Here is a 22,128-nt window from a genome sequence, read left to right as displayed (position 1 = left end):
CCTAGCCCTAAATTGGCCCCGTCCCAACATTATTTGGAATGTGTTGCAAGCCTGAATGGCAGGAATGGATGTATATTAACAAATAAAATTAAGATGACCAGACAAACAAAAAATATCTTATGTTCATACTGTCAGCAATGAAATACAAGTCAAACTTAATTTAGAAATCACTGCTGTCTTTTTTTATTTGCATTTTCCATACCGTCCCAACTTTTTCTGAGTTGGGGTTGTATATTTAATACAGAATGTCTACATCAATGTATTCGAGATTTAATCGTAACAGTCTTTTTGGACTTTTATTGTAATCACATGAAACTAAAATAATTAAAATCATATAGGTGTTGTAAAGGGTCTGTCCCAGTGACAAGACAAATAGAAAGAAAAGTTTCAAAAGGCTTCGTCAGCCTATCACAGAAGTCAAACTCACCTTTAAAGCACTGATTGACAAACATAGAATGAAACTGAACGACCTTTACATAAATTAGTCTTGTTTTCCTATTTTCTGGAGACAAACATATCTGCTTTACATTTGTTAAGATTTTAGACCTGTTCCAACTGATGCTTCAAGTCTTAACTAGAAGATATGTTTTTTTAATATTTTAATTTACTACTGAAATCATGTAAATTGTTGCTCTTACTGTTACCAGGATTATTATTTAGCTTCCTCTCTCACTGGGTTGACACTGTTATTATGTCAATGTAAAATTTCTTGAATCATTTCAGTAACTTCCAAAAGATGAACAGCAAACTGATCATGTTCACTATGAGGTAAGAGAGATTCAGACTGGACATAAAGATAAGACCGCAACCTTAAGATGAAAACTTGAAAGGACTTCATAGGCTGTTTGAAAAGGGATGTGTTATGAAGCTTGATGTGTTGACAAGGCTGAAGTTAACTTCCGATTTAGCAGTTCAGGGGAAACTTAGTTGCACCTCTACTGAACGTACCTCCAATGTTGGAGGCATTTACCCGAGTGAAAATGTGTTGGCCATTTTTAGTAGAGCATCACTGTCTGAAATAAACTTTCAAATTTGTGAAACCTTTACTTTATTTGTGAAAACACAAAAATTTGACATTTCATTGCTTTTTCAGCATCTAGACCATATTGAAGCAGGCACATTGTGGACCATACACTTTTTTAAACCAGGACGCTCTGATCTCTTCTCTCCTGGTGGCAGCGTCTATTGCTACAGTGGCGCCCAATGTGGGGCTCCATGATGGAGCGTCAGTCTGGTCAGTCCCCTCGCAGCACTGCGGCACTAACACTCGCTTTGGCCTTTTTTCCCCTCAGCATCTCTGTCTGCAAGCGCCTCGTATTCTCGCAATACATCTTCGTCGCGATGACAAACTCTAAGGTGACTCATGAGATTGGTAGTGTTAAATTTCCTCCCCTCTCGGAACCTTTGCATTTGTTGCAAATTACAATCCTACAGTCGCTCTCAGAAAGTGTGAGTTACAAATGTTAAACTGTATGAATCCTAATGTGCCTATGTAATGATGATAACTGAGAAAAACCTTTCCCACAGGTATCACAGGAAGACAACCTCTAATCTGAACAGACACGCATGTGAAAGTTCAGCCCAGCAATCTGTTTGAAACCTTTCCCACATGTTTTGCACAAATACGGCTTCTCACCTGTGTGAATCCTCATGTGGACTTTCAGGTAATAATGACGTCCGAAACCTTTCCCACATGTTTTGCACAAATATGGCTTCTCACCTGTGTGATTCCTCATGTGGATTTTTAAGACATATCTTGTTTTAAAAGCCTTCCCACAATTATTGCAAGGATATGGCTTCTCACCTGTGTGCATTCTCATATGTACGACCAATTTAGATTTAAATCTAAAACTTTTCCCACAAATGTCACATGTTGAACACTTTTTACCTGTGTGAGTGTTACAGTGTCTCTTTGTTGGGAAAGAGTTGTCTACATTGTCACTGTGACTTGTGTTATTGTGATGCGTCCTCGTTTTACTCTTTGACTCTTCATCTCTAGTTGATCCCGGGTCCACATCATTGCTTCCTCTCTGATCTTGGCACTCAGCTACAGGAGAGTTATGAGAGAGGAGCTGGTCACTCTTTGGTTCTTCTCCACTGTGGTCGATCTCCTCATTAGTAGGAGTAAACATAACAGCATCGCTCTTCTGCTTCAGTACAGGCTGCTCTCCCTCCTGACTGGTGCAGAGTCTCTCCTGCTCCTCTTTAATCTGTGGAGGCTCTGGGTCCTCTTGGTCCAGACTGGAGTTCTTGTCCTGGTCACTGAGAACCTCCTCCTCCTTACAGATATGTTGCTGTGGGAGCTCTAAAGGAACAATGAACACAAGAAATAGGGCACTAATGTGATGAGGGAGTAAGAGTCAATAAAGGATACTATAAAAACACTTTGAACTTTATACGAGTCCTGCTCCTGTGTTAGTTTTCATTTGACCCTTCTGCTTTTACACACCTGTCCCGTGTAGTTTTATCTCAGGTTTCCAAACAAGATCCAGTAGTCTGCGCTGATAATTAATGTCTTCATTGAACTCAAGGATAATATTCTGAGTGACTCTGGGTATTTCTTTAGAAGCAGCAGTTGGTGTCTGTGGGTCCTCTTGGTCCAGACTGGAGTTCTTGTCCTGGTCACTGAGAACCTCCTCCTCCTTACAGATATGTTGCTGTGGGAGCTCTAAAGGAACAAATGCACACAAGAAATAGGGCACTATGTGATGAGGGAGTAAGAGTCAATAAAGGATACTATACGAGTCCTGCTCCTGTGTTAGTTTTCATTTGACCATTCTGCTTTGACTGCTTTGACCTGACTCATTAACTCTACAATCAAAACAAAGTAATCGTCAGTCCTGTACGTGTCCTAATAACTTGTGATCAGTGATGGTGTTTATTGTTAGAGTGTAAAGTGAGAGCAGGTCAGAGGGGAAGTGAGGAGGAAACAGACTCCAACAGAGACTCTGACACAGGACGACCGGACCTTTAATGAGTGTCTGTCCTGAAGCAGCGCTGGTTATAATTATGCTGTGGTGGGACATCGCTAAAACAATGAACGTAGCTGTAAACATGATCGATTATGTTCAGTGACTGCATCGATGCAGAGTCGTCCAAGTCCGCATCGTGATGCATCCAAGAAATTCCCACACCTCTATGATTTATGTAATTTTCCTCGTACACAATGGGGGCACAATGTCACATTAGGATTTGCGATGTCAAAGCAGTGTTTCCCATTATTTATCTAGATTGTAGCAGCCTGCCATATTATAATTTGTCCTGCCACAGTTTCCTTGCTGCATTTTATAGCTGTGTGTCGCACTGTTTGCCACATGCTTGCTTGTGTATTCTTCCAATAAGTTGCACACAGACAGACCTCATAGTTTCAGCTAGTTAAAGCCCATCAACAAAATAACTGTGTTTAGAATATTGATTAGAAGAAACAGTTTTTAACATAAAGGAAAAGGGTGTTAATGTTTATAGTATTTATACATAAGTAAATGTCTGATAGAGATGAAGGAAGCAGTTTTCTCTCACGTGAGAACTGTAGTCTGTGTACCTGTCACTCCTAATGTGCTGCGTCTGAGAGCAAAGCCACCACCAGTAGTTTTTGCGTAATCCTGCAAACTCACAAACAGACAAAAGGAAAAACATAACCTCCTTGGTGTTAGTTTCATGAAGACCACTGTGTTTGTACTCACTTGTCCTGTGAAGCTTTATCTCAGGTTTCCAAACGATATCCAACAACCTGCGCTGACGAACGATCTCTTTCTCGTACTCGACGACAGTTTGTTCAAAGACTCTGAATATTTCTTCAGCAGCAGAAGTTAGTCGCTCACTGACAAACTCTCTCAAACCTTGAACTGAAGACATTGTTGCTTCTCCACCACTGATGTGTTTGTGATTTATCATCATCTTCCCACTGCTTCCACACATCCACACTGATAACGCTTCCAGTGTTCACTTCCGATGATGATAATAATAATAATAATAATAATAATAATAATAATAATAATAATAATAATAATAATCTTCTTCTTCTTCTTCTTCTTCTTCTTCTTCTTCTTCTTCTTCTTCTTCTTCTTGTGTCTATTGGCGGTTGGCAAACCAGCTTAAAAGCGCTTTACCGCCACCTTCTGGACTGGAGTGTGGAGCAGTTGATTGGCAGCAAACTAATCTAAACTAAAATGATATCATGTTTTAGTCCTGTTTCTCTTAAGTAATTCCTTAGAAGTTGATGTATATTCCTTGATGTCTTTACTTACATATTTTGTAATGTAATATCTATCTTTTAATCCTGATATGAATTCCTGTATTTGTTCATTATATTTGTTGCACAAGTGCACGAGTGACAGTTTTCAGGTTTTCAGTTGGGTGCTAGCCTATTTTTTTTAAGTGTATCTTTTAATCCTGTATGACTAATAATTCAGACGGGTAATGATTTTCTCTGCTCTTCTCACCAGGGCCTACATGTTTTTGAATTCAGAACAAATGTCTTCCTGTGTCATTTAAATACCAGTATTCTTTTTTTAGGCTAAAAAACGCAGTGTAAATGACACTTTCGAATCGAATATGAATATCGGGGCTTGAGGACACTTGGATGACACCACACGAGCACCATGGAGGCAGGTTATGTTTTTTCTGTTGTTTTACTACATCTGAAGCTTTGGTCACCAGTTCCTTTAATTGTGTTGGATTCTGTTCTACAAAGTTTACCCCTGAGACACCAGAAGTGTTTTGTGGACTCAAACCCTCCACCCATCCCTCCAACTCACATAGTGGGGAGTTGATAATGAGTGAATTTTCATTTCTGGGTGAACTATCCCTTTAAGTTTCATAAGGAGTCCCTCTTTCCATAGCATATGATTTGCTTTTTTCAATATCAAAGAACACAGCAATAACCATTTCTTTATCGGTTGGGGCTTTATTGATTTCTGTGCGCTGTCATTCATATAATTTAATATTCTGTTACATACTGCATCTTTACCTGGACAAGTTTGTTGTGCATTAGAAATGGCTCTCTTCAATTCCAATACACTGAATGTTAGGTCCAAGTGATCCATCACTTCTCTCTGCCTTCTCCTGACCATTCACAGTCCAGTTGTTGCCAACCACCTCAACTGACGCAACTCCTTACCCCTCTGGTGGTCAAGTTCCATGAGTGGAAGGGACTCACTTCCAGTTTAATATTGTTCGGCTAAGAAAATAAATAAGTATTTTAACCTGTTCTCAGACATGCACTGACCTCTGGAGATTCCCCGCACTTTCTCCGGAAGAGGTGCATGTGTGAACGCAAATGCCTGTGTGAGAGTCAGCAGAAAGTCAGGAGAATCCTCTGTGTGAATACAGCAGTGGGAATCACCCGCTGGATTAACAGCGAGCGAGTGGGGGGGTTGATGTATAAACATGTATAAACAAAACAAAACTCTGAATAAGAGGTCAAAACGAGATGACACACTTGTATAGAAGATACAGAGGAAGATGCTTAAGAGTTTGTGATGACAAGAGCCAACAAGGTGTCTGTGTGTTGTCAAGAAAGTCACATGATCTCCGCAGGGAATCAATACATTACTTCCTGCCTCTGCCTGCTGCACCACCCCTCACCTGAATCCTGCAGACAATTCTGTGTTGTTGTGTTGTGCCTGGGCGGAGAATCTCCTGCTGCAACATTCATGCGTGAAAGGCAAACTCCAGAGAAAGTCCTGACCAAATTTTTCCTGACATCCTCAAGAGGGCAGTATTGTGCTGGTCGATCCTATTAATGAGAGTAAAAAAAGTCTGAATTTCCAACATTTAACTTATAAAAGCAAGTATAACAGAAATCAGCAGTAAGAAATACTTGTGATTTCAATTGGGTGAACCTCAGTACAGTAAAAAAAAGAAAAGTGACATGACATGGGGAAATTGAGGTTTGCGGGACAGAGCCACGGAAGAATGGACTGTTAGTGGGGCTGGATGACTGCTCAGCAGGCGAGAGAATAAACATACATGTATGTGTCTGATCCAAACTGTACATTGATAAAACTAAACGAAAGTTCCAGCTAATTGAAATCACACCCTCAAGCGGAGGTGGAAATCTTGACTGATTGCATTAAGTGTTGATCAACAAAAACAGCATGTTGAAAAAAAATGACTGATGTGTGAGTATCAGAAGAATCATATGCATATTTATCATCTCAACCAGAGGAAACCAATAAGTAAAAGCCATTATCATTGTAAAAAGCTTTATTGTTAAAACAAATACATTAGATCAGAAAAAAAACATTTCATTCACGTCTCCACTTTCTCCCTGAATAACTATTAAAAGAAAATCAATAAAAAAAAAAATTGTGACATTCAGATATCATCTACACATTTAACCTCTAGTTAAGAGTCAACAATCTAATATAATCTACCCAACACAAAGAGGCAGTAAAGGGATAAATCACTGAAAAATGCATTCATTATCTACTCACCACTATGCCGATGGAGAGGTGGGTGAAGTGTTTGAGTCCACAAAACCCTTCTGGAGTCTCGGTGGTAAACAGTGTTGCAGCAGAACCCAATACAATTGAAGTAACTAGTGACTTCTTCTTCAGACGTAAAAAAAACAACAGAAAACACAACATGCCTTCATACTGCTCGTGTGGTGTCATCCAAGTGTCCGCAAGACCCATCACTCATATTCGACTTGAAACTAATAATTTACACATTTAATTTAGTGTTTTAAGCCTAAATGTCCACTGATATCTTCCTACCAGGTATTCACAGACTGTCAGTTGTGCTAACGTCATCTAGCTTAGCCACATCCGGTGAACTTTTAGGCTAAAGACATTAATTTGAATATCAGGGCTTGCAGACACTTGGATGACACAACACGAGCAGTATGGAGGCATGTTATGTTTTTACTGTTGTTTTATTACATCTGAAGAAGGACTCAGCATTGACTTCACTTGGATTAGATCCTGCTCTAACACCGTGTTTTGTGGACTCAAACACTTTGACCCACCCTTCCATCGGTATAGTGGTGAGTAGACAATGAGTGAATTTTCATTTCTGGGTGAACTGTCCCTTTAAGTGCAACACAATTCTCTTAGCTTATTTTAGACTGACAGTCACTATTTTCACATGCAGCGCCCGGGCTGTTTAAATACTAAATGCACTTGTGTTTATTCATCTAAGCCAGGGGTGTCCAAACATTTTTTTCCCGAGGGCCACATACAGAAAAATATACGAAGGACTGGGCCACTCACTAGATGTGAGGTATACTGCCTCACCTCTCATGCACTAATATTGGCAAAATCAATCAAATGCAGGTAAATTACATTTGATAATTGAACATGTTTGAAGAAAAAAAGCCTCCATCAAAGCTCTCCATTAGTAGATTTTCATTTTATTTTTTACAAAAAGGTTGGCAGGTCATTCTCTCAGTGACAGCCTCAGATTGGTTCTTAGGGTGCTGATCCCCCTTCATTGTCCTGTATGAAGGGAGAGACAAGAAGAGAAATAGGGGATGTGGATATTTCAAGCTTATTACACAAATAAATGATTGGGCTTGTTAACACATCAACTAACGTTTGTTAAAAGATTGTCATCAACTTTAATTGACTGAATTTATTAAGTAATTGGGCTTATTAACAAATGAAAACTGTGTGTATATTTTTAACTCACCTGTAATGGGAAGAATGTTGCGCTCAGTGGGAGCAGTGATGCTGATTCTTCAGAGAATCATCACACTGAATTTCGATCAGTTCTAATTGCAGACTCTCCTCCACTTCTTCTGCATCCATTGAAAACGGAGCCGCAAACAGTGTGATTTCCTTCTCAATGACAGAAAAATCTTGGAAGCGCTGACTGAATTCTGTCATGAGAGATGTGATCACAGACACAGTCTCCCATTTTTGCAGAGAGCTTGATTTCGGTCAGCGTGGGGAAGTGCGCTACATTGAAGTTGCGCAGTTGTGACTCGAAGAGACGGAGCTTCGCACGGATATACTTCATAACTGGCTATTGTTGCATTTTCTTGAGCTTTGTTAGCACGGAAAAACTGTTGCTGCGTTAGCAGGCTAGCTGCCATTTGCTTTACCTTCTCTTTCCGCTCTGCGCCAGTGTAGGACGTGAAGGTCTGATGTTTCGTTTCATAATGCCGTCGTACATTGCACTCTTTCATCACGGCAACCCTCTCATTGCAAATCAAACAAACACACTTCCCCTTGGTTTCTATGAAAAAATATTCATTTTTCCACCGAGTCTGAAATTTTCTGCACTCGCTTGCAATCTTGCGTCTCTTCGGTTCCGGCATTTCTGGTGACCCTGAGCAAATTTTTTCTTCGATTGCTTGCTTTGTGGAGACGCTGCCTTGTTCAAGACAATAGCGCCACCTAGTGTTTAAACTAAGAAGTGCAATACAGTGGGCCATAGTCCATTATATTTTTAGACTTTGATACGGGCCAATTAAAAATGGATGGCGGGCCGCAGTTGGCCCGCGGGCCGTAGTTTGGACACCCCTGATCTAAGCAGTGTGTTGCTGTTAAAATGAGGTCTGGTCGGGCTCATTGGAGGAGTATTAGCATTAGTTGACACAGTGGTAAGTCTCAGGAACAAAACCCTATCTTGGACCAAGACAGTAATGAGTGCATATATAGGCTTGTGCACTTTCACTTTTACTACATTACATCCAATCTTACTATATGAATTTGCCAAGAAACAAGCACACCTGCCTTTCTAAAAGGCAAAGAGAGCTGGTGTTGCAATCACTCTCCCATGATTATTTAAGACATTAAAACATGCACCTGCTGCAGTGACCATGTCCCAATATGAAATCAACAAAACTGAATTTGGTCAAAACTATGCACTTGCATAATACATTTTAGGAGCATGAGCTGAGAATGTTAATACAGAGCTCTTATTCTGGGTGCTCTACCACACGTTCGGTAGGTGTACAACTTTTATTCTTTCTTACATGCCTTTCCAAGTCTCGCTTACAAAATAATGTTTTCCAACACGATTTACAAGGCTTCTACCCTGGGTGAATTTTTTATGATTATTCCGCGATGTCTTGCACACACATTTTTCCCCACAGGTGTTACAGGGGTACGGCTTCTCATCTGTGTGGATTCTTGTGTGGTGCAACAAAATTTTGCTGGTTCTGAAAGCTTTCCCAAATGTTTCACAACCATATGGTTTCCCACCTGTGTGGGTTCTAATGTGGTATTTTAAGACGTGACTCTGTGTAAAAGCTCTCCCACAAGTCTTGCAAGAATATGGCTTCTCACCTGTGTGAATACGCGTATGCTTTTTCAAACCTGATTTCTGACTGAATCTTTTCCCACAGGTGTTGCAGGAGTACGGTTTCTCTCCCGTGTGGCTTCTCGAGTGAAACAACAAGTCTTTACTGATTCTGAAACCTTTCCCACATATTTCACAAGTATATGGCTTCTCACCTGTGTGGATTCTTGTGTGGTGCAACAACATTGTGCTGGTTCTGAAAGCTTTCCCACATGTTTCACAACCATATGGTTTCTCACTTGTGTGGGTTCTAATGTGGTATTTTAAGTCGTTACTCTGTCTAAAAGCACTCCCACAAATCTTGCAAGAATATGGCTTCTCACCTTTGTGAGTAAGCGGATGCTTGTTCAAACGTGATTTCTGACTGAATCTCTTCCCACAGGTGTTGCAGGAGTACGGTTTCTCTCCCGTGTGGATTCTCAAGTGGAGCAACAAGTCTGCCCGGATTCTGAAACCTTTACCACATATTTCACAAGTATATGGCCTCTCACCTGTATGGATTCTTAGATGAACATTCAATGTTGGTATGTCAGTGAAACCTTTATCACAGGTCTTGCAAGGGTATGGCCTCTCACCTGTGGGGTTCTCAGATGTATAATTAACCAGGACTTGAACTTAAACGATTTTCCACAAGTGTCACATGACTTTTTAATTTTGTGAGTGTTACGGTGTCTCTTTGTTGGGAAAGAGTTGTCTACACTGTCGCTGGGACTTGTGTTATTGTGATGCGTCCTCTTTCTCTTCTCTCTCTTTGACTCTTCATCTCTAGTTGACCCCGGGTCCACATCATTGCTTCCTCTCTGATCTTGGCTCTCAGCTACAGGAGAGTAGTGAGAGAGGAGCTGGTCACTCTTTGGTTCTTGTCCACTGTGGTCGATCTCCTCATTAGTAGGAGTAAACATAATGGCATCGTTCTTCTGGTTCAGTACAAGCTGCTCTCCCTCCTGATTGGTGCAGAGTCTCTCCTGCTCCTCTTTAATCTGTGGATCTGAGGCTCTGGGTCCTCTTGGTCCAGACTGGAGTTTTGGGCCTGGTCACTGAGAACCTCCTCCTCCTTACAGATATGTTGCTGTGGGAGCTCTAAAGGAACAAATGCACACAAGAAATAGGGCATTAATGTGATGAGGGAGTAAGAGTCAATAAAGGATACTATACAAACACTTTGAACTTTATACGAGTCCTGCTCCTGTGTTAGTTTTCATTTGACCATTCTGCTTTTACACACCTGTCCTGTGTAGTTTTATCTCAGGTTTCCAAACAAGATCCAGTAGTCTGCGCTGATAATTAATGTCTTCATTGAACTCAAGGATAATATTCTGAGTGACTCTGGGTATTTCTTCAGCAGCAGCAGTTGGTGTCTGTGGGTCCTCTTGGTCTAGAGTGGAGTTCTTGTCCTGGTCACTGAGCTGCTGGTCAGTGAGAACCTCCTTCTTCTTCCTACATACATGTTGCTGCGGGAGCTCTGGAGGAACAAGGGGACACATAACTGGGTCACTAATTTGATGATGGAAAAAAGGACATCTGGCAATATAATATCTATGATGTTGGATCATGTCTCCAGATCGTTCCGGTCACTTTAACCCTGATGTCCTGACTTCGCTTCACGTTACATCTCGTAACAGACTCCAACAGAGACTCTGATACAGGACGACCAGACCTTTAATGAGTCTGTCCTGAAGCAGCGCTGGTTATAATTATGCTGTGGTGGGACATCGCTAAAACAATGAACGTAGCTGTAAACATGATCGATTATGTTCAGTGACTGCATCGATGCAGAGTCGTCCAAGTCTGCATCATGATGCATCCAAGTAATTCCCACACCTCTATGATTTATGTAATTTTCCTCGTACACAATGGGGGCACAATGTCACATTAGGATTTGCGATGTCAAAGCAGTGTTTCCCATTATTATATATATATTATAATTTGTTCTGCCACAGTTTCCTTGCTGCATTATATAGCTGTGTGTCGCACTGTTTGCCACATGCTTTCTTGTGTATTCTTCCAAAAAGTTCCACACAGACAGACCTCATAGTTTCAGCTCCAATTCTGCTCGGATATGCAGGTGGCAGATCAATTAATCAAATTTGATTTATAAAGCCCATATTCACAAATCACAATTTGTCTAATAGGGCTTAACAACTCATCTACCCTTAACCCTCAACAAGAGGAAAAACTATTAAAAAAAACACCTATTAACAGGGGAACAAACATAGAAACCTCAGAGAGAGCCACATGTGAGGGATCCCTCCCAGGAAGGACAGAAGTGCAATAAATGCTACGTGCAACTGAGAACATCAACAAAATAACTGTGTTTAGAATATTGATTCGAAGAAACAGTTTTTAACATAAAGGAAAAGGGTGTTAATGTTTATAGTATTTATACATAAGTAAATGTCTGATAGAGATGAAGGGAGCAGTTTTCTCTCATGTGAGAACTGTAGTCTGTGTACCTGTCACTCCTAATGTGCTGCGTGTGAGAGCAACGCCACCACCATAGAGTGAATGAATTCTGTTGGAAATGCCGAAAATTAAACAACATTCCTGGATCCGCGCTAAAGTTAATCGGTTCTTTACTGGCCCATATGGCAGAAAACACCCCTATATTTTTTTTATTGAACACATTTTCATGAAAGTTATCTCATAATCTCTTTAAGTTGTTGCTGAGGTATCATTGCTTGACTTAAGTGGCATCACATCACTTATTCTGATCAGTCCAAGGTGAGGGACATGCAAAATACCAAAAAAACTTCTTTGTTGATGGGCTCCATGGCCACTGGATAGAAATGCATCATGTGTCATCATTTTTAAGCTCCAACTTATTGCAAAACTACATTTGATTGTTGATGTGGCAATGAACCTCTAACTAGCCGCAGGAATTCTTCATATCTGCTCCTTCAGAGTCTTTGATGCAGAAACTGTGTCTTTGTTCAGGTCTTTTCTTCTTAAAATAAAAGATGTTTTGTTTTCAAAACATTCGACCCATTTCTTTTACCATAATCGAATTGAAAATCAGAATCAACTAGGGCTACGTTGTAGCACTAACGGGCCCGAGCAGAGGCATTTTGAAGCCTGTTGCGGTTAGTGGAGAGAGCGATCAATGACCAAGCGCACGTCTCCGCATTGCATGTGTTTTGCGCACTGCGGCAAGGACAAACGCTTCACTTCCTGCGTCCGTCGAGCGATGTCCATCCTTGCCTGCTAATTGCTCATTACGGTCCACGCTATCAATTGCACATCACACTGTGAACATTTTATGTAAATCGAATGATAGTTGTAAAACAAAGCTTACTTCCTGTTGCCAGTAGGTGGCGCTATGACACTGAGGAAATATTGACACAGAGCTGTTCAGGCTTGGACTCTAATCATGTGACAGAAGTTTGGTAGTGATAGGACTATGCACACTGGAGTTATGACAACATTGTCTCCTTTGGCGAAGGATGATCCTTTGCCGCACCTCAATGTTTACACGGTTTGAGGAAATGTCACAATTCTGACCATGGTCAAATGACTTGTCTCAGCTCATTTGAGCTGTATATTGTTAAGCAGCCAGGAGCAGTGCATCAAAGTATAAAACATGTCACTTCCTGTAGCCAGCAGGTGGCGCTGTGATTTTAAGAAATGATTTCTGTGTAGATGTCATCAGGCCGGGATTCTTGTCTTAGATGTCTAGTTTGGACTCGATTGGACCTTGTATGTCCGAAGTACAGAACCTCATGTTTTGATGGCGTGTAATCAAACTTTGATGCCACGCCACAGTCACACCGTGTGATGAAAAATCGATCTTTGAGTTAGTTTTTATCTCCATCTTGTTGTGATGACACTCATCTCAATTTGAAGTTGATCAGATGAAAGCCCTGGGACAAGTTCGTCAAAGTAAAAATGCATTTACAAAGCAGAAGTTTTGTAGATTAGAAGTAGAATCCATTGTTTCACCTACATATGCTGATCTATCCAAGGAGCGAGGGCCCTTTAATACTCCTCGCACCTTTAACTTTACATTGAAGTTCTTAAACCATCATCAGAAATACAACTTTTCATCACTGTGTTGGGATAGAGTCGTGATTGCCATTTTGTCTGTGATTCAAAGTTTGAAAATGGTCTGTTCATGTTTGTTTACAAGGGATATTCTACATCTTATCCTATATATTAAATCATATAAACTCTTGTTGCTTTTTACATAAGTGAGATATAAAAAATATGTTGCAGTTGTAATATTTCCATCTTCCTGCAGAAATTTAACTCCAAAATTGAATTAGTTGAGATCTCAAATTTCCTTCAAAATTAAGACAAACACAATCAAGTAACACTGTATCGATTTACGGTGATAGTCAGCAGCAACTGTGTCTTATTCTGAAAATATCTGACAGTTAGATGCTTACTATCGCTATTTGATCACCAGCCATAATGAGGTCACTCTACTCTGCCTTATACAGCTTGTTGGAGCTAAGTTCAGGTGAAGGTGCTGATGGCTGATGAATTAAAGGAAGAAACTAAACTTGCACCTGTGAAACAGTGAATTTTCAGCTTGTAAAACAGCAAAACTTTAGTCTCAGTGGAATAAATCCTGAGAACAAATTATTCGATTTTGAATCTTTTAATAATTGTTTTAAATATGGGAGGGAACCGGAGCACCTGGAGAAAAGCCACAACAAGACTTAAGTCTGAGTGGAATAAATACTGAGAGAAAATAATTCCATTTTATACATTTTATTCATTCTTATAAATGTGGGGATAACAGGAGCACATGGAGAAAACATATTTAAATTTGAAAGTGAAGCTATCGGAATAACATCATCCACCTTTTATCTCCGGAAGAAGGAAGAGAAGCCTGCTCTGAAAGAGGAGAAGAAGCCAGGCTTTTTGCACAGGCGTCTTTTCAAAGAGGAGCTAATTGATATCTCAAGTTCTGGATCTCTTAAAAGAAAGGAAACCAATAGCATCTCTGGACAAGGCCACTTCTTACACAACTCCTTGAAAATGACCTCGTCAAGGATTGTGTTGGGGTTGAAAGTTGAGTCAATGTCTTTGACCTCGGCCCATATTCTCTCCAGCAGATGATGACTTGTGTCTGTTATGTCGACATCAGTCCAGGTCACCTTTGCCTTATTATAGCTTCGTGTGATGAGCTGGTCCAAGAGAACACTGACATACATTTTACATCTGTCTGCTGCCAGCATCTTTGCAATCTTCTCCCTGGAGTTCCTGTCTGATGATGCTGAGTTCTCCTTTTCTTTGCTGACCTCTGATGATGTTGTCTGCTTCGATCTTTTCTCCTCAATGCTGCTGACCACTGCTGGTGTTGACTGCTTCGATGTTTTCTCCTCAATGCTGTTGAACTCTGATGATGTTGACGGCTTGGGTCTTTCCTTCCCTCCGCTGCTGACATCTGATGATGACGTCTGCTTCGTTCCTTTCTCCTCAATTCCGTTGAACACTGCTGGTGTTGACCGCTTCGATCTTTTATTCTCACTGCTGCTGACCTCTGATGATGAAGTCTGCTTCGATCCTTTCTCCTCAATTCCGTTGAACACTGCTGGTGTTGACTTCTTCGGTCTTTCATTCCCTCCGCTGCTGACCTCTGATGATGTTGACTGCTTCGATGTTTTCTTCTCAATGCTGCTGACCTCTGATGATGATGACTGCTTGTTTGTTTCCAGTGAGTCGATGGCCATAAAAGCCTCTGACACCCTTTTTGTGTGGCAGTTAACTTGGTTGTTCAGCCACCAGCTTATCAAGGACAGAAAACAAAACACCCTGGTCTGAATGTCTGCATATATGCCCCTGTGTGCCTTAGGAACAGCCACCTTTTTCACTGGACCTGAACTAATGTCTGAATTCCTTCCAGGTGCGATGTGCGCATAGATGAGATCTGAAAGCTGTTTTGTGAATACAAGAACCTTTTCAGATGGAGGCTTTTTCAGTGTTTGGAATGCAGAACTTTCATTTCCACCTCCCGGCTTCTCCTTCTCCAGAAGCACAGCGTCAATACTAGCCATCAATGACTGTATCGTCAGCCTCCTATTGACTTTGGTCTCCTCCTTGAATTTTTTCGCGACCCCTGTCAGTATTTGAAGTGTCCCTGCTGTGGCAAAAGTCTTTATGAAAAGACTATTGATTGTCCTCATTCCTTTACTGATTGAAAGGTTTGGCTGTGGAGATTCCTTTCCATTTTTGCTTTCCTTATTGATTGACTCAATAATTTCATCTAAAGCCATATCAATCTCTGGAGAAAACGATGAATTGAGAAAGAGGCTGTCATTGAACTCATTAAAGAAGTCTGTGATGTCAGTCAAACTATTGTTGATTGTTTCCTGGACAAGCATCTTCCCACTGTCCATACTGCTTGTTGTTGAACCTCCCTCTGAGGAACTACCTGACTTGGAGCTGACTCCTGAAGAGTGGGAGCTTGAAGAGGTCCTACACATCCGAATGGGATCATCTGAAGCGTCCTGTTCCTCTGAGGAAATGGCCTGACTTCGCCTGCGCGATTGACACTCGAGCAAGAGTTTGATTTTTGCATCTGCCTTTAACGCCTCGCAGGCATAACAGATCATCTTCTGACTCTAGCGGGTTAATGAGGCGGGTTGGTATAGGCTTCTCAGAGCTCACACAGGTGGAGCTTGCAGACAAGGTGGAGTTGACAGTCTTCGTCACCTCCTCTACAACCAAGTCTGTGAGCTTATCCAAACTCTTAGACTTTGTTGTGCCTGGTGAAAGACTGTCGTTGAGAGTGTCGCCCAGAATGGACCGAACTTCTTCCTCAGACAAGGGTGCATCAGGACATCGCTTTGCAATGGCATTTGAAACGGTCGTCATTAACTTCAGCAGAAGATCTGCCAACATAAATGTTGTAGCTTCATCCGGTTTGCATGACTTCAACAGCTCCCACTGCTCTGCAGTGATCTTCGTAAAAAAGGACTCGAAGTACGGGCGGACAGTCTCTACCTTTATATCCATTTGTTTCAATCTCCGAGTGATCTCCATTGCGACTGTTGTTTTCTTCAATGTGTGTTACGAATTGTTATTTTCGCTGTTCAAGATGTGTTTTCCAAATTCTCATGAAAAATCTCTTATCTTCTTTGTTCTACCAATTCGCTGGTTAGTGCAGACTGATTCTTCACTTCTTATTTTTCTGAGATAAAGAGCATCTTTAAAGAATAGAAAGGGAATTGAAGCAAAGGAGTTTAAAGGAATTGAAGCAAAGGGGGTTAAAGGAATTGAAGCAAAGGAGGTTTAAGAAATTCAAACAAAGGGGGTTAAAGGACTATGATGTGACTAATAGATCAAAGGAAACCATAAACTGTTTTGCCTGCTGCCGTCTGGCCGACGGTACCGCAGCATCCGGGCCCGCACCACCAGGCTCAGAGACAGTTTCATCCCCCAGGCCATAAGACTTTTAAACTCCTCCAATCTGCAATAACTCCACTAAACCAGCACCTTAGCATATTTGCACTATTGCACATAATTGCACTATTGTTTTTTTTCTTTAGGTGTATATATATATATTTAGATATATATATTTTATTTTCTATTTTTAATTTTTGATATTCTATTTTATTCAATATTTTTTTGCTTGTAATATTCGGAGCATTGCTATAAGAGAGCCTGTGACCCAAGCATTTCATTGCCAGCGACTGCTTAATGTAATTGTTGTGCATTTGACAATAAACTCTTGAATCTTGAATCTTGATTCCACTTGGATCGACCTTGTATTGCAGTACCTCTAGGATCGGTGCACCAACTCAGTAGATGGCGGTAATCAGTCCAAAATCCTCTGTTTAATCTATGACAATACCATGACACAAAGAAGTTTTTTTACAGTTATCTTCTGGGATCACATGATCAAAGTCCCTTTCCCAACATATTTTAAGGCCCTCCAACTTTGGAAATGTATATAAATATAATCATAGAATTTTGATGCTCCCTCATTTTTGTGCTCCATCTTAGGTGAGAGATCTTCAATTCCAGTTGTACCTTGAAAATGTGTTTATTTGAAATACAGCAATGCCTAATTTAATAACCAATGCCTAGGTACACTGAGTGGAACTAATGCAGTCCCATACAAAATGCCATATATTATATAAATATTGTACATTTCATGAAGGTAGGACATGTTTTAGGGCTGTTGGTGTTGGATTGTATTAGTTTTAGCTTGGTGTACCTAATAAACTGCTTCACTTAGTTCCTTATGCAATACGTTACCCTTCATGTCCATTGTATAATACTTTGTGCATTGTCAGGGATTTGTTCTGCAGTTGAAAAACAAATGACTTAAGATAAATTGTGAATAAAATTCACATATTTTTCATTTGGAGAAGTGATGAATGTCACTGTCTGATCTGTGTCAGCACCAAAGTTGAGATCTGCGATTTTGTTTTATGGTTTGTATTAAGCATATATTTAACAAAGCACTTTGTCAACTCCAAATACAAATGACTTCTGAGTCCTGTTTTCTATTGCTTTTTTCAAAATGTCAGTTTTTACTATGTATGACTGATCTGTGGAGAAAGGCATTTTCTTCTTCATCATTCCTGTTTATGCTGAGTGAATATTATAGAAGTGACACTAAATCTGATTCTGATTGTGTTGCAAGTTGATTTAGCGCAGCATCGCACAAGCCAAGAAGTTAAAACCTGAACAATACGAGCTCTTCACAGAAATATCAGTAGTGGCATATGTACCAACCAGTAACTAACTAAAAGCTGAAGAGCAGGTTCACACTGAACACATGGGGAACATTATGCTGCCTGTACATTCTACACACTAAACCTTTAAGGTTTCTACATTCTATTGGCCAGGTATTCAGTATCCTAAGCATCCACATTTAGATTTAAAGATGGAAAAATAATTACATTACCAGAGTTTAAATTGATAAAAAATAAGAGTCGGGTTCACAACCAATTCTACACCCGCTTCGAGACCTCCAGCAGCAACACACAGGGGAGGCACTCACACACCCAGACCACACAACCCACACAATTCCACACTCTGTGACTGGCTGTCAGATTTCCTCACTGACAGGCCGCAGTCTGTCTGAATTGGAAACATAACATCAAACAGCCTTGCGATGAACACTGGTACCCTGCAAGGATGTGTTCTCAGCCCTATGCTCTACACACTGTTCACATACGACTGTGTCGCCTCTCACAGGGACAACACCATCCTGAAATTATCTGACGACACCACAGTCATTGGACTTATTACTGGCGGTGTGGAAACAGCATATAGACGTGAGGTGTCTAGTCTGGTGACGTGGTGGGAAGAGCACAACCTCACCCTCAACAAGGACAAGGCCAAGGAAATGATCGTGGACATGAGAAAGGAGAGGAGAACTCATTGGCCACTGTTCATCCGGGGGCTTGAGGTGGAGAGGCTGAGTAGCTTCTAATTCCTGGGCGTCTACATCAGTGATGACCTCACCTGGACACTAAACACCACCCAGCTGGACAAGAAAGCACAACAGCGGCTGTACTTCCTGAGGAGGCCGAGGAAATTCAGCATGTCACCAAAGATCCTCAGCAACTTCTACAGCTGCATCATTGAGAGCACCTTGACCAGCTGCATCACCGTGTGGTATGGGAGCACCACTGCAATGGAGACCACCATCAGTACCCTCTCTACAGGACATCTACCACTGCAGAGTCCACAGAAGAGCCTGCTCCATTGTCAAGGACCCCACCCAACCCCAACACGGACTGTTCACACCTCTGCCCTCTGGTAGAAGGTACAGACGTGGGAAATCCAGGACGTCCAGACTGAGGAACAGCTTTTATGCAACTGCCATCAGACTGTTAAACACTCACTGGTCCTGACACCACCCTGGACTACACCCAAACACACAGATCCTTCACTCTGCCCCCTACTCTATATGACAAATAAAACCCTTTGAAACTTTGAAACCGGAAAACTGTCACTCATGTATTGATAGAGTGTGAAAAATATAATGAATGAAGAAGGGAATTCATATCAGGATTAAAATACGAAAAGCCAAATGTTACATAGAGAAATTTGATAGTAAATAAATAAAGGAATATACATCATCTTCTAATGAACTACTTAAGAGAAACAGGACTAAAACATAATTCAATTTTTGTTTTGTTTTGTTTGCTGCCAATCTACTGCTCCCCACTCCAGTCAAGAAGGTGGCGGTAATGCACCTATAAACTGGTTTGCCAACCGCCAATAAACACCAGAAGAAGAGTAAAAGAAGAATCCACAATCAGCGGAGGTGAACACCGGAAGCTTTATCAGTGTGGTTGATTGGAAGCAGCGGGAGGGGACCATAATAAACACATCAGTGGTGATGAAACAATAATGTCTTCAGTTCAGGGTTTGAGAGAGTTTGTCAGTGAGCGACTAACTTCTGCTGCTGAAGAAATATTCAGAGTCTTTGAACAAACTGTAGTCGAGTACGAGGTAGGAGTGACAGGTACACAGACTACAGTTCTCACGTGAGTGAAAACTGCTCCCTTCATCTCTATGGCTCTCTCTGAGGTTTCTATGCTGTTCCCCTATTAATAGTTTTTTATTATAGTTTTTCTCTTGTTGAGGTTTAAGGGTAGATGAGTTGTTAAGCCCTATTAGAAACATTTTGATTTGTGAATATGGGCTATATAAATCAAATTTGATGCCGCCTGCAGATCCGAGCAAAATTGGAGCTGAAACTATGAGGTCTGTCTGTCTGTGTGGAACTTTTTGGAAGAATACACAAGCAAGCATGTGGCAAATAGTGCGAGTGGACGCGTACAGGACTGACAATTACTTTGTTTTGATTCTAGAGTTAATGAGACGCATGTTTAAACCTGCTACACAACACAAGACGTAAAGTGAAGCGAAGTCAAGTGATATGTCCCCTTGTTCCTCCAGAGCTCCCGCAGCAGCATGTATGTAGGAAGAAGAAGGAGGTTCTCACTGACCAGCAGCTCTGTGACCAGGAGACAAACTCTAGTCTGGACCAAGAGGACCCACAGACACCAACTGCTGCTGCTGAAGAAATACCCAGAGTCACTTAGAATATTATCCTTGAGTTCAATAAAGACATTAATTATCAGCGCAGACTACTGGATCTTGTTTGGAAACCTGAGATAAAACTACAGAGGACAGGTGTGTAAAAGCAGAATGGTCAAATGAAAACTAACACAGGAGCAGGACTTGTATAAAGTTCAAAGTGTTTTTATAGTATCCTTTATTGAATCTTACTCCCTCATCACATTAGTGCCCTATTTCTTGTGTGCATTTGTTCCTTTAGAGCTCCCACAGCAACATATCTGTAAGGAGGAGGAGGTTCTCAGTGACCAGGACAAGAACTCCAGTCTGGAGGACCCAGAGCCTCCACAGATTAAAGAGGAGCAGGAGAGACTCTGCACCAGTCAGGAGGGAGAGCAGCTTGTACTGAAGCAGAAGAGCGATGCCGTTATGTTTACTCCTACTAATGAGGAGATTGACCACAGTGGAGAAGAACCAAAGAGTGACCAGCTCCTCTGTCATAACTCTCCTGTAGCTGAGAGCCAAGATCAGAGAGGAAGCAATGATGTGGACCCGGGGTCAACTAGAGATGAAGAGTCAAAGAGTAAAAAGAGAAAGAAGACTCATCACAATAATACAAGTCCCAGCGACGATGTAGACTCTTTCCTAACAAAGGGACACCGTAACACTCACAAAATTAAAAAGTCTTTAACATGTGACACTTGTGGAAAATCGTTTAAGTTCAAGTCCTGGTTAATTATACATCTGAGAACCCACACAGGTGAGAGGCCATACCCTTGCAAGACCTGTGGTAAAGGTTTCACTGACATACCAACATTGAATGTTTATCTGAGAATCCATACAGGAGAGATCATATACTTGTGAAACATGTGGGAAAGGTTTCAGAACCAGCACAATTTTGTTGCACCACACAAGAATCCACACAGGTGAGAAGCCATATACTTGTGAAATATGTGGGAAAGGTTTCAGAATCAGTAAAGAGTTGATGTTGCACTCCAGAAGCCACACGGGAGAGAAACCGTACTCCTGCAACACCTGTGGGAAAAGATTCAGTCAGAAATAAGGTTTGAAAAAGCATACGCGTATTCACACAGGTGAGAAGCCATATTCTTGCAAGACTTGTGGGAAAGCTTTTACACAAAGTTGTGTTGGAAAACATTATTTTGTAAGCGAGACTTGGAAAGGCATGTAAGAAAAAATAAAAGTTGTACACCTACCGAACGTGTGGGAGAGCACCCAGAATAAGAGCTCTGTTTTAACATTCTCAGCAAATGCTCCTAAAATGTATTATGCAAGTGCATAGTTTTGACCAAATACAGTTTTGTTGATTTAATATTGGGACATGGTCACTGCAGCAGGTGCATGTTTTAATGTCTTAAATAATCATGGGAGAGTGATTGCAACACCAGCTCTCTTTGCCTTTTAGAAAGGCAGGTGTGCTTGTTTCTTGGTAAATTCATATAGTAAGATTGGATGTAATGTAGTAAAAGTGAAAGTGCACAAGCCTATATATGCACTCATTACTGTCTTGGTCCAAGATAGGGTTTTGTTCCTGAGACTTACCACTGTGTCAACTAATGCTAATACTCCTCCAATGAGCCCGACCAGACCTCATTTTAACAGCAACACACTGCTTAGATGAATAGACACAAGTGCATTTAGTATTTAAACAGCCCGGGCGCTGCATGTGAAAATAGTGACTGTCAGTCTAAAATAAGCTAAGAGAATTGTGTTGCACTTAAAGGGACAGTTCACCCAGAAATGAAAATTCACTCATTGTCTACTCACCACTATACCGATGGAAGGGTGGGTCAAAGTGTTTGAGTCCACAAAACACTTCTGGTGTCTCAGGGGTGAACGGTGTTAGAGCAGGATCTAATCCAAGTGAAG

The 22,128-nt window shown here is 41.0% G+C and overlaps 2 protein-coding genes and 1 pseudogene across 3 annotated transcripts in view; 1 reads left to right on the top strand and 2 right to left on the bottom strand.

Annotated features, from left to right (window-relative positions):
• Positions 1-22,128, top strand: part of LOC124851297 (zinc finger protein 420-like) — a 150,244-nt gene that overhangs the window by 90,474 nt on the left and 37,642 nt on the right. The gene's annotated exons all lie outside the window — the stretch shown is intronic.
• The window catches only part of LOC118101264 (zinc finger protein OZF), a 34,150-nt gene continuing 13,053 nt past the window's right edge, over positions 1,032-22,128 (bottom strand). Inside the window, exons 2-4 of one of the 2 annotated variants that reach the window (XM_047338500.1) lie at positions 10,475-10,711; positions 2,450-2,668; positions 1,032-2,305 (exon numbers count right to left, since the gene is read on the bottom strand). In XM_047338500.1, coding sequence (XP_047194456.1) covers positions 1,548-2,305; positions 2,450-2,668; positions 10,475-10,711 — 1,214 coding nt within the window. In that variant the 3' untranslated portion in view covers positions 1,032-1,547. Of the gene's footprint in view, positions 2,306-2,449; positions 2,669-10,161; positions 10,330-10,474; positions 10,712-22,128 lie in introns of those variants that run through there. The other variant, XM_047338502.1, reaches the window with a different exon arrangement.
• Positions 8,883-10,162, bottom strand: LOC124851298 (annotated as a pseudogene).

This window comes from Hippoglossus stenolepis, chromosome 22 (genome assembly GCF_022539355.2).
Source record: "Hippoglossus stenolepis isolate QCI-W04-F060 chromosome 22, HSTE1.2, whole genome shotgun sequence".
NCBI classification, from domain to species: Eukaryota; Metazoa; Chordata; class Actinopteri; order Pleuronectiformes; family Pleuronectidae; genus Hippoglossus; species Hippoglossus stenolepis.
This window is presented reverse-complemented; position numbering and strand designations above follow the sequence as displayed.